Genomic DNA, 14,701 nt, shown 5'->3' with positions numbered 1-14,701 from the left:
CAGGCCCTGCCCCCACTCCACCCCTTCTGGCCCCCTCCCCTGAGCCTGCCATGCCCTCACTCCTCCCTCCGCCCACCAGCCTCCTGCACGCCACGAAACAGCTGATCAGGAGGTGCGAGGAGGGAGGGGGAGGCGCTGATTGGCTGGGCTGCCAGTGGGCAGAAAGCACTGGGAGCAGGGGGAGGGGAGATGATGGGGGGCTGCTGATGTATTACTGTGGCTCTTTGGCAATGTACATTGGTAAATTCTGGCTCCTTCTCAGGCTCGGATTGGCCACCCCTGCTCTAATGCATCTGGCACTGGACTCATACTGGATTTGATGGCCCACTAGTCTGATCCAAACGAACGAAAACAGCATTCCTATGCTGCAAGGACTTCACTAGGTTCCCCAATACAAATACTTACCAGGAGTCATTTTCGAACTTTGGGAAGGGGCAGGACTGTCAGGTCTGTCAGCAGGAGGCTGTACCTGAGAGGCAGCATGGGTGAATGGATAGCACACTGGAGTTGGTCAGGAGACCTGGGTTCTGGCTTTGCCACTGACCGGCTGTATGGCCTTGCCCAACTCACATTATCTCTCTGTTACCCCTGCCCTTTGTCTGTCTCACACATTTAAACTTGTTCGCTCTTCCAGTCAGGGACTGTTTTCTCAAATGTTTGTACAGTGCCTAGCTCAAGGGGACCTCAGTCTCAGCTGGGGACTCCAGCGACTACTGCAATACCTGTCGTAATTATAACAGTAACCTGAATAATGCTCAGAGTTAGGGAGCATGTAATCCAATAGTTTGAGTCTTCCCTCTTCTTAAACAAGCAGGTGTCCCTGGTATACTTTGGTCAAAGTTGCTCTTAGGAAGCTACATGGCAGATTTCCAGAATGAAATTAAACTCCCAGGCTCTGGGCTAAGTGAAGGCTAAAAATTATATATAATAGTTGGCATCTCCCACTGGGCAGGGGAGCAGGAAGACCCGATCTTGCCAATGGCTGAGGTGCATGTGTGTACATGCAAAGGTGGTTGAAAGTTCCCTTCTGCCCGCCCTGAGCCCCTCACTTGATGCTGCTCTGAGTTATGCCAGTTGCCACAGGAGGGTGAAATTGCAGCCAAGGATGGGTATCCCAGCCATGCACCATTTCCCCCCGCTACACCAGCAGCATGAAGGGCACTGGGCTAAGAGCCCCTATAGCACCAGAGGATCCTCTTCATTGGAGTGATCCCTCCCTGGTCCAAAGATGCCAGCTCCAGGGCCAGTTTACACCAGCAATGAAGCATAAAGCAGCCATTGCACAATGGAGAACCTGTTCCACTGTGCGCAAGTTCACCTCGAAGGCTGGCACACTATACCGTTAACAATAAAAGGTAGCTAGGTGGTCACTAGGTTGAAAGAAACAGGAAAAACTTAAGAAAACTGACCGGGATAAAAATGAGCGATGACAGACAAGTAGACAGACAGATTGCATACCTGCAGTGCACAACTATAGGCCCCGCCTCAGGCGGATTGAGGAACTTCACCTGCCGAACAAAGCCCAAGAGGCCTGTGGCATAGCAAGGAACCCCGTGGTCTGGCCAGCTGGTAAAGTGGAACTGCCGAATCTCTCGGATCTCATGGTAGCCTTTCTGAGGAGACAATGCAACCTCTATTTTTTTCCCTTCATGTCACAATCACCATATTTCACTGCATTCTTTACCCATTCAGAGGGCTGAACTACCATTTAAATATAATTATATAAAGCCACATTTCATATACCACTTCTCACTTCTGGAGATTTCAAGGTGAAAGATCAAGAGATTACATCTTCCACTACAACTGAAGTGTATCACATAAGCCTGAGGATTATGAAAGTGGTTACCAGCTCCCCATTCACAGTGTACTGTCTTAAATGCAATTTAAAATTAGCTGATCAGTAACATTATGGGGTAACTTCAGTGCTAGGGTACCTTTGCTCAACCACCCCTGCAAAGAGAGACTACTAGTGGTACAAATTCCCAGCTCATTTCCACTCTAGAATCCAGTCTGTTCCATTAATTTTTTTTTTCTGATGACGTGAATGTAGTGCTAATGACTGACAGGCCTGGAAACTGAAGGCCATAGAGCAGTTAAGGCACAGGCTGCAAAAGAGCAAGCTTCCCTATAATCACCCATCAGTGCATTTCAACCCTATGAAGGAGGGATTGCATCTAGTGCTGAGAGAGTAGTTATGTTGTTTCCATACCCATCCTTGGCCTCTGGTGAGACTACAAACAAGGGCATCAGCCACTGTCTGTTCTGATACAGGTACTTGTTCTCTAGGAACTGGACCAACACCACCAGTTTACTCCACACACAGGCTGCCAAAGAGCTTCCACTTAGTTACACCATTTTGTCACTGACATTTTGGGCTGTGGCACAGAGAGTGCAGGGTACCATATTCCATTACCAAGCCCTTTGATCTGCCAGATCTGCCTTTGGTTATTTCTTGCCAAACAGCTCAGTGGTCAACAAAATATGAAATCAGGGCACTAGAAACTGGAACATATTCCAGTGTAGCTGTAATGAGGTTTAATGAATGGTGTGAGTTTTCTTAGAAAGCTTTAAAATCACTTATCAAGTGCGTGAGGTATGATTTGGGAAGAACTGCAATGGTCCGTTATTTAGGCTTCCAATTTCCACCAGTGCTTAACAAAACCTTCCACTAAACTGCAGATTTTTGGAAAATACACATAGTTAGGCCCTGATTATTATTTTTATTTGTTTTTTAAAAGGGCCTCTGCCTGGGATCTAATTTTACTGGGGCTTTTTCCCCCCACACCTACAATTTGCCAGTGTGAATAACTATAGTCACTGTTCATGGCATATAGACATCTACCTACTGGAGTCATAGATGCATTTAGACATTTGAGTGCTATGAATTGTATCCACAGTTATTTGTGCTTCCATCTAATTGCTGATATGAACTTGGAAGATGCTTCATAAACATTGGATTAGTAAGGTAGAAAACAAGTCAAAATTTAACACTCCCATATCTACAAGCTTCCCGGTTATGTCTGTGTGGAACCATGCTTCAGATCCCAAGTGAGGTGTTATGTCTGAAGTAAAATTGACTGGGGACTTCCTTACCTTTTGTACAGTAAATGTGCGTATGACGTACTCTGCCAATGGCTCTGTCTCAATTAATGTGACTTTAATATCGCCATAGACCTCTGTGTCATCTGGCCAGTATCTAACACATTTCACCTACAAGAAGAAAAAATAGACTATAGGGATGGATGGGATAATGGATTGTGTAATTCAAGTCCAATCCAAAAACTGGATCTTTAGTAAACATTCAAAGAAGTTCACTTAACTGCATAAAAATGTTTTTACATTTGTAATTATTTCTAACATTGTGACTGGGACTCAAATCTGGAGCACTGACATATCGTGAGTCTATTCTCACAAATTTCTCAGTCCAGTTTTGCAGACGTAATTGTTTTGACCAATTCAGAGCAGCATCCAAATATCAGAGTACTCATCTGAAAAAGGACCCAACCTTTTGAGTTTTGCCCATCGGTTCCAACACGCTTCAGTAACCTGGTGGCTACTTGAAACAGAAACACTGAACAAGTCTGACAGCAGCTGCTCTGACTCACCTGGCTACATCTGTTGTGTGTCCTAATCACAAAGCATCTACAGTATAGCAGAGAAACTAACAGCTCAAATACCACCCTCATGCCAGTGGTAACCTCAATCTGGTCAACCCCTCCTGTGTCAGCCATCTACCCCTCAGTGTCAGTAAATGAGCAGTTTCTAGAAAGGAGCTCCCCATGTAGTAGTTGGCATTTCTGAAGAGATTGCTTCAGCATGCAAGGAACTAGTACCCGGAGTAAGTGGGATATGGGGATAACGCTCTCAACATTGTGGCCCAAATAAATGTTCTGAAGGAAGGAAGGATTTCTAAAACCTCAAACAAGTAAAATTACTAAAAAGGGGGGTGGGTAGAGAGAACTGGACATTGAGGCTGGAGGAGCTGGGAAGTGGGGAACATAGGGGAGCAGAGTAGGAAACAAGGGTGGGATAAAAGAGATGGGAAATATGGGATAGAAGACATTGTAAGGAGTTAAGAAAAGGAGGAAGGAAAAGCCATTTCAAGGCCATGCAATTTGAATACGGATTATTTCCTTTGAATTGCTGGGGAAGAGCAAACCCTAGCCTTAGTTAGGCTTCCTAGGATCCTCAGAAACAATTAGGCCTACCTGACTGGCCCAGCTACTTGGCACCTTCCAAACCCATTCCCTGGAGCCACTAGTCTCTTGGTTATCTTTAAAAGCCTAGATTTGCCATGATAAGTTCTCCTATCCTCTTTATACCCCTAGTCCTTGTTTCTGCCATTCTCTTTGTACATGGCCTCTAACCGAGTGGGGGGAAAGTCCGAACCTTCAAAACCTAGCACCTCTGCTATTCTCCATTGATACAGTGATCCTTCAACAGTCACTGAGACCAGATTAAAGAAACTTCCCATATTCTTGCTCATGTGAACTTTGCAGATAAAGAATAAGTCACATACATTACACAGAACTCTACTTTGTTTCTGTAGTAAAAGGGTCAGTTTCTCAACTGGTACAAATTGTTGTAACTCCACTGAATTTAAGAGTTAACCTGATTTATATCAGCTGAGGATCTGGCCCAATATATTTCCATCAAGAGGAAGCAAAAACACGATGGAGAAAGGTGCTTATCAGAGATGAGGGGAAGCAGCTAGGAAATAAGAAAATTAGAGTACAGTTTTAAAGAAGAAACCTGAGTGGTTTAATCTATTCTCTTGTTCTTCAAAGTGCAGTAAGTGAGAGATATTTACAAGATACTTAGAACAGTAAAATGTTACTATCTGCTCCTATTTTGGCTGTATCTGGTGAGGAAGTGGTGAAAAGCACTGGGAATACAGCCTCCTTACCCTGCCAACTTCCACCAGGTTGGTGACCATGACAACACTTGCAGAATTCTCCTGCCAAATCATTCTCCAGAAATCCTTAACCGTCTCTTGCATGGGACCTGGGGTAGGAGAAGAGAGAAAAAAGGACATCTTAAAAGGGTACGTTTAACATCAGCAATCCATTTCAGCTGTTCTTTGCCTGCAGCCCTGTTCACGTTAAATCCCACCCTTCTTACGGGGTATTTCCTTGCTCTTCAAGGTGACATCCACTGAACAATATTGACTTCTTTAATAAAACAGATACTCTCTCTAGCAGGGCGGGTGAGATTTTAAGGCTCCAGGACTGCAGAAACTGTGGTGATGGATGCATTATAAGTACTAGAGAGAGATACAGTACGCAAATAGATACATATGATCAATCCAATACATTATGGATGTACCCCTGTGGCTCTGGGGTTAAGTCATCATAGCAGGTTTATTAGAGCAGAGCTTCTCTGAGCTTGCTTCTCCCTCCTCCCGTACATTGCAGATGAAAGCCTGTTTCCTACCCCAACCCTCTGTCTACCCTCACTGTCCCTATGCCCCACCCTCCAGATTCCCTGTAGAGCTGCACTCCCTACACCCATGTGCCCTCAGTCCCCATCTCTAGTCTGCTTTTACATATTAAAATCTATCATTGCATAGACATGGAAGGGGCCAGTGAGTAGGCCAGTACAAGGGGTGGCATAGGTGCAAAGTAGGAGGGAGTGAGCATATCTGGTAGTGAGGGAAGAGGTCCTGGCAAAGGGGTGTGGCTGATAATGGTGTAGGAGGGAGTGGGAGGGCAGTAGGGACATCTGGGATGTGTAGAGGGGAAGCATGGAGAAATAGATATCAATGTTGATAGCTAACAACACAAATCTTCATGTTGCTAGTATTTTTAAGTGGTGGGAAACTCCCCCACAAAATCTTCACCAACTTGCAGGTGAGGCTGCTCAATTACATTGTCTATCAACTCAGTCCACTGCAAATCCAGGAAGTCACCAGTTACGGATATAATCATAAACACACTAACCCCCTCCCACAGGCCTGACCATGCAAACATCATAATTAAACACATTCTCAGATTCTTCAGCTCCATAACAAACTCCCTTTCAATTCTGACCCACCTTAATACACAACCAATTCCTCAATCACATTCCAGTGCACAACTTACTCTGACCTCATTCTTCCTGGACAAATTACTCATTATTGACTTTACTACTACACATAGGTTTAGATGTTCTTTATGTTAATCTAGCTCCGGTTGTGCATTTGAGTATGTTTCAAATATCCTCACAAGCAGTGGACTGGAATATGCCTGATTTTATTTTCTGTGCATGAATACCACTCTAAGCTTACAGGTATTAAAACACAAGAGATGTACTCTGAGAGTGGCTCTTGGATCAGCTTAACACATCATTGTCTTTAGAGAAATAGTTAGAAGTAGGAGACTGTCACTTGCCTTGAGTTGCAATATAGTGACGAGGCCGGTGGTATCCCTGGGAAAATATAAGAGAAGGGAAAACAAATCAGGAAGGTCCATTAAAATAACACGTCAGAGTGAGCAAACTGGCATGCATTTTACTTCTTCCGGTAGAATCAGCTGTTGTGTGTGAATGAAGCACTAGCACTAATGGGTACATAGAAACCCTACATGAGACACGGGGTCCCTTTGAGGAATTACAAATGGCAGGAACTGCTTTAGTCCTCTTTAATAATTCAACTACCATGAAATGTTTGGAGTTTTCATAGCATGGATTTGACAGTACCAGAGAGAAAACAAGAATGAGGCATTTTTCACATTTTCTCAAAGAAACAGCAAGTCCTGCAGCTAAACTGGAGGCACTCTGGGAAACCTGCTTCACTACTTAGATTAGAAATTAACAAGCAAAAATCTGTGCCTTCTGGTCTGAAATGCACACACCTGCCTCTACAGAACAGACTCAACCATCAGTGATTAAGTATATTTTCAGTTTCCTCCATTGAGGGATCTCTTCAAAAATGTTATTAAGGATTAAGAGATGCATAAAAGAAAATGTGTGTTCCTTTGACCACAGTGTGTGTGTCTGGGAGGTGGCTATGTTTAAAAAGATATTTCCTACTACTTAAAAAAATACCAGTACACATATAATGCCTCCCACGCTGCAACCATGTAAACCATCAAGAAGCCACAGGTCTATATTAATGTTATTGTGAGAGGGGTGATATTGATTTCTGTGTCCATAGTACATGCATCTTATATTCCACTTGTGTGTGTGTGTAACTATCAGACCCAGAAATCTCATGTATGTAGGTAACTCATAGAGAGAGACAGACAGACAGACCACCCTCCCCAACACAGCACAGAGCTGGGATAAACTTTATCAGCCTTATCACATTTGCAGTGAATCTCTCTCTAAGGGTATCTCTACGATTGGAGCTGAGAGGTATGATCCCCAGCCCAAGGGGACATACCCCCACTAGCTCTCATCAAGTTGGTGCACTAAAAATAGAACATAGTCATGGCAGTGTGAGTGATGGGAGGGGACGGGAGGGGCTAGCTGCCCCAAGTACACGCCGTCAGAGATCCTAGGCGTGTGCTCAGGGCAGTTAGCCCATCCCGCTGCTCACACTGACATGGCTTCATTGTCTTTTTACTACACTAGCTCAATGAGAGCTAGGGTCAGTATGTCTCCTCAAGATGTGAAACTCTCTCCAGCTCTTAGTGTAGAGCTAGCCTAAGAAGTACCATGCCCACAATCAGATATGATGATATGGTTCTCTGTCACACAAGGTATGTCCACGGCCCTTACATCTATGTAGTTGGCGTTTATGTAGTCTGAGTGAGGGTCTCCATCCAACAGCTGCAGTCTCACTCTTGAATGATCATCTGAAAGATGAAAAGAAAAAGAGTAAAGTTAAAGATAAATAAAAGTGCTAAGTGTTTCATGTGTGGTTAAATGGAGAAGAATATGGCTGTCCTAAGGCAGTGGAAAAAACAAGTGGGCAGATGTACTATAATTGAGCTTTCCACTTGCTGCTTTTTGTAACTGGCTGATTGAACACATACAGCTGTATCAAGACTATCATGGTGTTATCCATAAATTTGTCCATGACTTCTTTTTGGTATTTAAGGTGTTACCTTTACATCCTGGGGTTACCTTTTATTTATAGTAGGCATTCATTATTCACTGAAGTTAATATAATCTGTTACGAGATTTACACATAACATGAACATTCTTCGTTTTCTGGATCTCAGCCTTCATCCTCTTAGGGAAATGTCCAGATCACAAAAGCCAACACTTAGAACTAAATGGTAGCTTTCCTGGTCTGCTCAGAAGAGGGGCCAAGGATTGACAGGACTATGGAAACTGAGGTGAGAGTTGAGATTGGGATTGTTACAGAAGAGAAAAATAAATGAGGTCACAACAGAGATATGTAAAATACTGAATATAAAGATGGTAAAACAGTCACTCCTATTTAACCTCTTTCATCATACGGAGAAGAGCTCTGTGAAGCTTGAAAGCTTATCCCTTCCAGCAAGAGAAGTTGATCCAATAAAAGTTATTACCTCACAGACCTTATCTCTCTCAAGAAACAATTTTTTCCGTTTTCAATAGAACTGAAGAATACAAAATTTAAAACTGATACCAAGGAACATTCTGTTTACATGGGAATGTATACAGCACAATGAACCTATATAACTCATTGCAACATGACCACATTGAGGCCAAGAGCTTAGCAGTATTCAGTTACTTTAGATAGGGTAAAAAAGCATAAACCAATCTCTGCCTGAAGTTACGAACAAACTTCTCCATGGGCGGATTATTCCCGAATTTTGCACTTGAGGATTCTTGCACCTTTCTCTGAAGCAACTGGTGCTGGCTGCTGTCAGAGACAAGCTACTGGGCTAGCTGGACACTGATCCGGTCTGGCATCTCCAATGTTTCTATGGAATTATGTACAGAAATGCCTAAGTAAGGATCAACTGCTGAAAAATAGCTTCTATTTTGGGTGCTCAACATGAGACACCTTAGGTCTGATTTTTTTAAGAGGTGATGAGGATCCAGAGATTCCATTCACTTTAATTCCTATGAACTAGCTATCTACAAATCATCACCCAAGGACTAAGGCACCAAGAATTTAGAGGCACTTCTGAAAATTTGGCCCCAAACATCTAACCGGTCATTTGAACACTATCATCATGATTAAACACAAAATCACATGCAAACTAGAGGCCTGATCCTATACCACTGAAGTCAAGAGATGGTTTGCCACTGACTTTAATGGAAACAGGATCAGGTTATAAGAGGGCAGATTTATGTGCATCAGTTCTGGAAATCAGGGCCCAGATGCATATGGACATGTATTGCAATTAATTTTCTTATGAGAGAGGTACAAAACCCAATAGTCTCTTGACTTTATGGGTCAGGTATTTTAACCCAAATGCAATGGATGAACCTGCAACTACAGACACACTGTCATGGCCACAACACCCCACAATTGTGCTCAAAATGGTTATGCAGGTTAGGCAGACAGGAGTTCTGTTATATGATTTGGGTTCACAGATATGGGTTTTGTGGCTGTAGTGAGTACTTGTGTATTTCTGCAGGAGCACCCATTGCGCCCAGTTTTAGGGCATGGCTACACTTGCAGATGTAGAGCGCTGTGCGTTAAACCCACCTTCGTAGAGGGCAGTAGGGAAAGCACTGCAGTCTGTCTACACTGACAGCTGCTTGCGCGCTGGCGTGGCCACATTTGCAGCACTTGCAGAGGCATTGGGATCGGTGCATTATGAGCAGCTATCCCAGCATGCAAGTGACTGCAATGTGCTTTTCAAATGTGGGGGGGGGAGTGGGGGAGTGTGACAGGTAGTATGTTGTGTGCATGTGGGGGTAGAGAGAATGAGTTTTTGGCGTGCTGAGTGTGTCAGCATGCTGTCTTGTAAGTTCAGACCCCCCTTCCCCCCTCCCACCCCCGCTTCTCTCTCACTCACTCAAAGCAAACAGTAAATGTTTGCTTTTCTCGGAGCTGATAAGCAGCCGGCTTCTCCAAAACGGAGCTTTGAAAGGGCATTTCCGCATTCCTGCAGCCGATTTCACAACAATGACAAGAGTGGCCACTTGACTTAAGGGGATTATGGGACGTTTCCGGAGGCTGATCACAGCGCAGTAACGCAACACCTCGTTCACACTGGCACTGCAGTGTTCCAGCGGGGGCGCAGCAAACGTTATTCCACTCGCCGAGGTGGAATACCAGCAGCGCTGTAGCTGCGGAGTCAGAGCGCTCTACATGCCTTGCCAGTGTGGACGGGGAGTGAGCGAGGGCGCCCGGGGCTGCTTTATTGCACTGTAACTCGCAAGTTTAGCCACGCCCTTAGAAAGTTAGCGGTACTTAAACCAGTACATTGGGAATTTTACTTAACCAAATGGTTAGACAGACAAAAGAATTTATGCTAAGAGTAATTTACAAAGACAGCCAGAGAGCTGATTAGATTGTGTGTATGGAGGCAACACACAAAATTTACTGCAGACAATTGCTCGCAAGGCATGGAGCCAAGCTAGTGAGAATTATATGGAACGGAAATTAAAACTATCTTAGACGTAAGGGGGGGAAAAGACGACATTCCTCTATAGTGATGTCACAAGGAGATCAGAACCGTAAGAATGTCTAGTTTATTGCAACAATGTAATTGAAAAGAAACAACAAATGTTCCCACCTAGCTATAAAGAATCACAAATTGAACCTCTAAGGGACTATCCTAAAAAGATGTCTAAGAAGGTGGCGGCAGGAGAAGACTATCACTTGTAGACATTTATACATGGGAAAGGACCGAGGAAGGCAGCACTTTTGTTGTCATAAAGAATAATATTTTTCTTCAAAGGAAAAAATGCTGCTTTATCAGTAACCCAAAATAAGCTATGAAGAAACAATCATTTGAAATGAAACAAAGAAAACTTAAAAACAGAGGAGGCATTTAGACTGAGGTCCAGTTCTGGTTTTGGACCAACTGAAATATACTGGGAGCTCAGTTTTTCTTCTGTGGAATTGGAGTCATAATATCTCATTGTATTTTTATAGAAATGAGATTTTATTTTTCATGGGAGAAATATTTTGCTCATAGGGTGAATGGTGTGACAGACAGCCTCTGTATATACAATAAATGTAGGAAATATTAATGATGTCTTACCTTTCAGGAGGGAGTGGGGCCTTTAATCTAGTTCATATTTTTAGGGGAACTGGCTAGATAAAAGTTCATGAAATAACTTATCTTTTAAATCAGATTTTCCGAATGCTTTACAAAGCTGTTAGGAATGTACCGTATGGGGGAAGGTACACAGTACATTGATGCACTAATAATAACTACTAGTAACACTAGTGCTCTCATAAAACATCTATAGGTTTTAAAATGCTTTACAAAGGAAGGCAAATATCCTTTTTTTTTAAATGGGGAAACTGAGACACAGAGATGAGGTAACCTGCCCAAGGTCACACAACAGGTCTGTACTAGAGATGAGATTAGAACTTGGTCTCCTGATTCTTAGAACTTTCCATTACTGGACCACACTAGCTCAGAAGCCTCTAATCTCTGGCAAGCTAAGCTCAAATTCAAATCAGAAGTTAAAGAGTGTGAGTGAATTCATTTCACATCACAAAATCACCAAACATTTTAGCATGAGTGGGAGCATCTGCTTAAAAGCAAGCTCATGCCTACAAAATCCAGGGCTGTGAGAAACTGCAGAACCATTGTCATGACATTTTTTATCATTTTATTTTGCCATATCATCTTCTACCCTTGTGAATTAACACAACTTGAAAAATTTACAAAAAATTGCCTGTAAACCTGTTTTAATACCAACTCCAAAGTGACAAGAATTTCACTGAAAATAGTTCCATTCTAGCACACCAAATTCATCATTTCAAACTTGTGTCAAAATTCTCATTTTTGAATAATTGTGAAGGTCAGTGTGATTATTTCCACATCTCATTTTGAGTCTAGAGTTATCCCATGAAATGGAAGCTAAACTGAGGCATGAGGCAACATTTTCAGTGAGGTGAAGACGGCAGCCAGGAACAGGATATTGCTCAATGAGGAAGTCAGGAACATAAACTAAGCTCACTCCGTCTCCTTGGACTTAGAAGGGTTTTTATTCTGTACCCATCCCTGTAACATAGTTTTTATTTTTATGAGCTGTCTGGGTTGCTGTCCATGGTACTGACTCAATTCTATGTTTTTCTGCACGGAAGAAAATTCGGACTGAATTATTTATGCTTCATTTGTGCTCTTTGACAATAGCTCAAATGCCTTTGCAAAAGCTGTCCTTTCTGCACTTTCCATAATTTTATATACTTCAATGATGTTCCCTCACAAACTTCTCCATCCCAAAGGATATTTCAAACAACTTTTTTTTAAATAGTTTCCCTGTAGGATTCTCTTTGCCTTCTGTTCTGTATTTTTTATTTCTATGGCCCAAATCATGGCTTTCAAGTTCTGGTCTGTTTTGGAGGCTTGAGGGACTGCACTGCAGCAGGAACCCTGGGAGAATTCTGGCTGACTCGGCTGTAATTACTCCTGGGGTACTAGGAACAGCACTTCCCTTTGACAGCAGGCATCCCACTCCATGCTGGGGACAGTGCTCAGCCCAGGGGAAAAGGAGAGGGAAAGACTTGTGCTGTCTTAGACTATCAGACTTTAAGGCCAGAAGGCACCATCATGATCATCTAGTCTGACCTCCTGCACATGCAGGCCACAGAACCTCACCCTCCCACTCCTGTAATAGACTCCTAATCTCTGGCTGAGTTACTGAAGTCCTCAGATCATGATTTAAAGATTTCAAGTCACAGCGAATCCACCTGTACACTAGTTTAAACCTGCAAGCGACCGAAGATGCAGAGGAAGGCAAAAAAACCCAGTCTCTCTGCCTATCTGACCCAGGGGGAAATTCCTTCACAACCCAAATATGGCACTCAGTTGACCCTGAGCATGTGGGCAAGACCCACCAGCCAGACACATGGGAAAGAATTTGCTGTAGTAATTCAGGGCCCTCCCCATCTCATATCCCATCACCGACCATTGGAGATATTTGCTGCTAGCAATGGCAGATCGGCTACATGCCATTGTAGGCAGTCTCATCACACCCTCCTCTCCATAAATTTATTAAACTCAGTCTTGAAACAAGTTAGGGTTTTTGCCTTACAGATCCCAGGTACAATTTACTTCCGCATTCCCTCTCTCCCCCTGCCCCCCGCCCCTCCCAGAGACGGTCTCAGATCTCAGCATCCCTGACTTTGAATGGCTAGGGGGAGATACGATGAAAATCTGGACCAAAAAGTTCAATAACAGTTGCCATGTTTTCTTATCTATATAATTGGACAAACCAAAACCTCAACACCAGACACCCCCAAACATTTTGGAGGACTAAAAACCCAGGCCTCAAAATTATTCTAAGTTGTTTCGCCCTAGGCACATTTTTATTTGTCCATATACAGGCAAACAGATTCCCGCTTCCTCACTGGTCCCTGGTCTACAAAGAGGACTCTTCATTTATCCCCCAATCTTTGCTTGCTTTTTCAGATCTTTACATTAGAGGCTAAATCCTAAACCCAGACACACAGCCCATGTATCTTGGCTGTACTGAGTTCTGCTAGGATACCTCCCCCAGCACCGAGGAAACTTCAAGGCTGAAGTAATTCCCACAGAGAAGACACATTCCACCTCCCCAGCAGGAAAGCTGAAGAATCTGTGTGGTTATGAAGACATGACCCCAGCTCCCCCCAAAACACCTCTGTGTACTGGGTTGCAGAGATCCCCACAAAGCAGAGCTTCACAACACTCAAGGGAACTAGGGCCCACTGTGCTGAGTCTCTGTATCCTTTCCCCATGTGCAGTGGAACCTGACCTCTTCCACTGCAGTTTGGGCTGTTTGCAACGGCAAGAGTTGGGATTGGGAGAAAGACCTACTGGTATCTGCACAGAGAGGTCAGTGCCCTGTTTTAACACAGTGCTGAGAAGGAAGAGTGAGCTGGGAAAGATAGTCCTCGTACTGTATCATTACCCAAAGGGATGTAAGGATAAGCTGTGCTATGATTCGCGGAGGGGTGCTACTGTGAGAGGTTACAACAGAGGCACTTAGAGAAATTACAGCAAAATCAGAAAGCCCTTCAATGCTCTTCCCATGGGGACTTGTGGTTCCAGTTCCTGGAGCGGTGAAACAGTAATAGAAATATTTAGCAAAGCATCTTCATTGGCATCTGTAGCGTTTTAATAAGTAAAATTGTAAAACTAATCAGTGCAGACTCTGGCTTTTGCCAGCAATTGATTTGAACCACAATTATGCAGTTTGTTAAAGGTGCAGTGGTTTCATTCACCATTTTCCAAGATACCTAGTTTGCTCAGAATTTTGTAGCATGTACTCAATGAGGACACATCTTCTCATGATTGGCTTTAGGGAGTCAGGACTCCTGGGTTCCATTTCCAGGTCTGCTGTCATTTCTCTGAGCCTGATCCTCTTGTCTTCACTTAGGCATAATTCCCAATGAAATCAATCATCAGTCAGGCTGAGAGGACCAAAAGAGAAGCCACACTATGTGGTGAACATCCCATTTCTTCTCTCCCAGGGGCCTGGTTCTCCCAAACCAGCATATGGATAACTCCCACTGACATCAATAGGAGCTATTCATTTTATGTAGCTGGAGAATAAAGCCCCAGCAGATACTGGAGTTGGAACTGTACCCTCAGCAAGTTTGCAGATGACACTAAACTGGGAGGAGTGGTAGATATGCTGGAGGGATAGGATACAGAGGGACCTAGATAAA

General features: G+C 43.5%; 1 protein-coding gene across 4 annotated transcripts in view; it reads right to left on the bottom strand.

Moving 5' to 3' along the window:
- The window catches only part of PTPRT (protein tyrosine phosphatase receptor type T), a 699,175-nt gene that overhangs the window by 19,584 nt on the left and 664,890 nt on the right, over nucleotides 1-14,701 (bottom strand). For all 4 annotated transcript variants that reach the window (XM_054046511.1, XM_054046508.1, XM_054046510.1 and 1 more), the window contains 5 exons: nucleotides 7,699-7,775; nucleotides 6,369-6,405; nucleotides 4,907-5,004; nucleotides 3,094-3,210; nucleotides 1,459-1,613 (listed from right to left, as the gene is read on the bottom strand). In XM_054046511.1, coding sequence (XP_053902486.1) covers nucleotides 1,459-1,613; nucleotides 3,094-3,210; nucleotides 4,907-5,004; nucleotides 6,369-6,405; nucleotides 7,699-7,775 — 484 coding nt within the window. The remainder of the gene's footprint in view (nucleotides 1-1,458; nucleotides 1,614-3,093; nucleotides 3,211-4,906; nucleotides 5,005-6,368; nucleotides 6,406-7,698; nucleotides 7,776-14,701) is intronic.

Source organism: Malaclemys terrapin, chromosome 12 (genome assembly GCF_027887155.1).
Source record: "Malaclemys terrapin pileata isolate rMalTer1 chromosome 12, rMalTer1.hap1, whole genome shotgun sequence".
Classification (NCBI taxonomy): Eukaryota; Metazoa; Chordata; order Testudines; family Emydidae; genus Malaclemys; species Malaclemys terrapin.
Note: the sequence above shows the minus strand (reverse complement) of the source record. Positions and strands in the feature narration are given on the sequence as shown.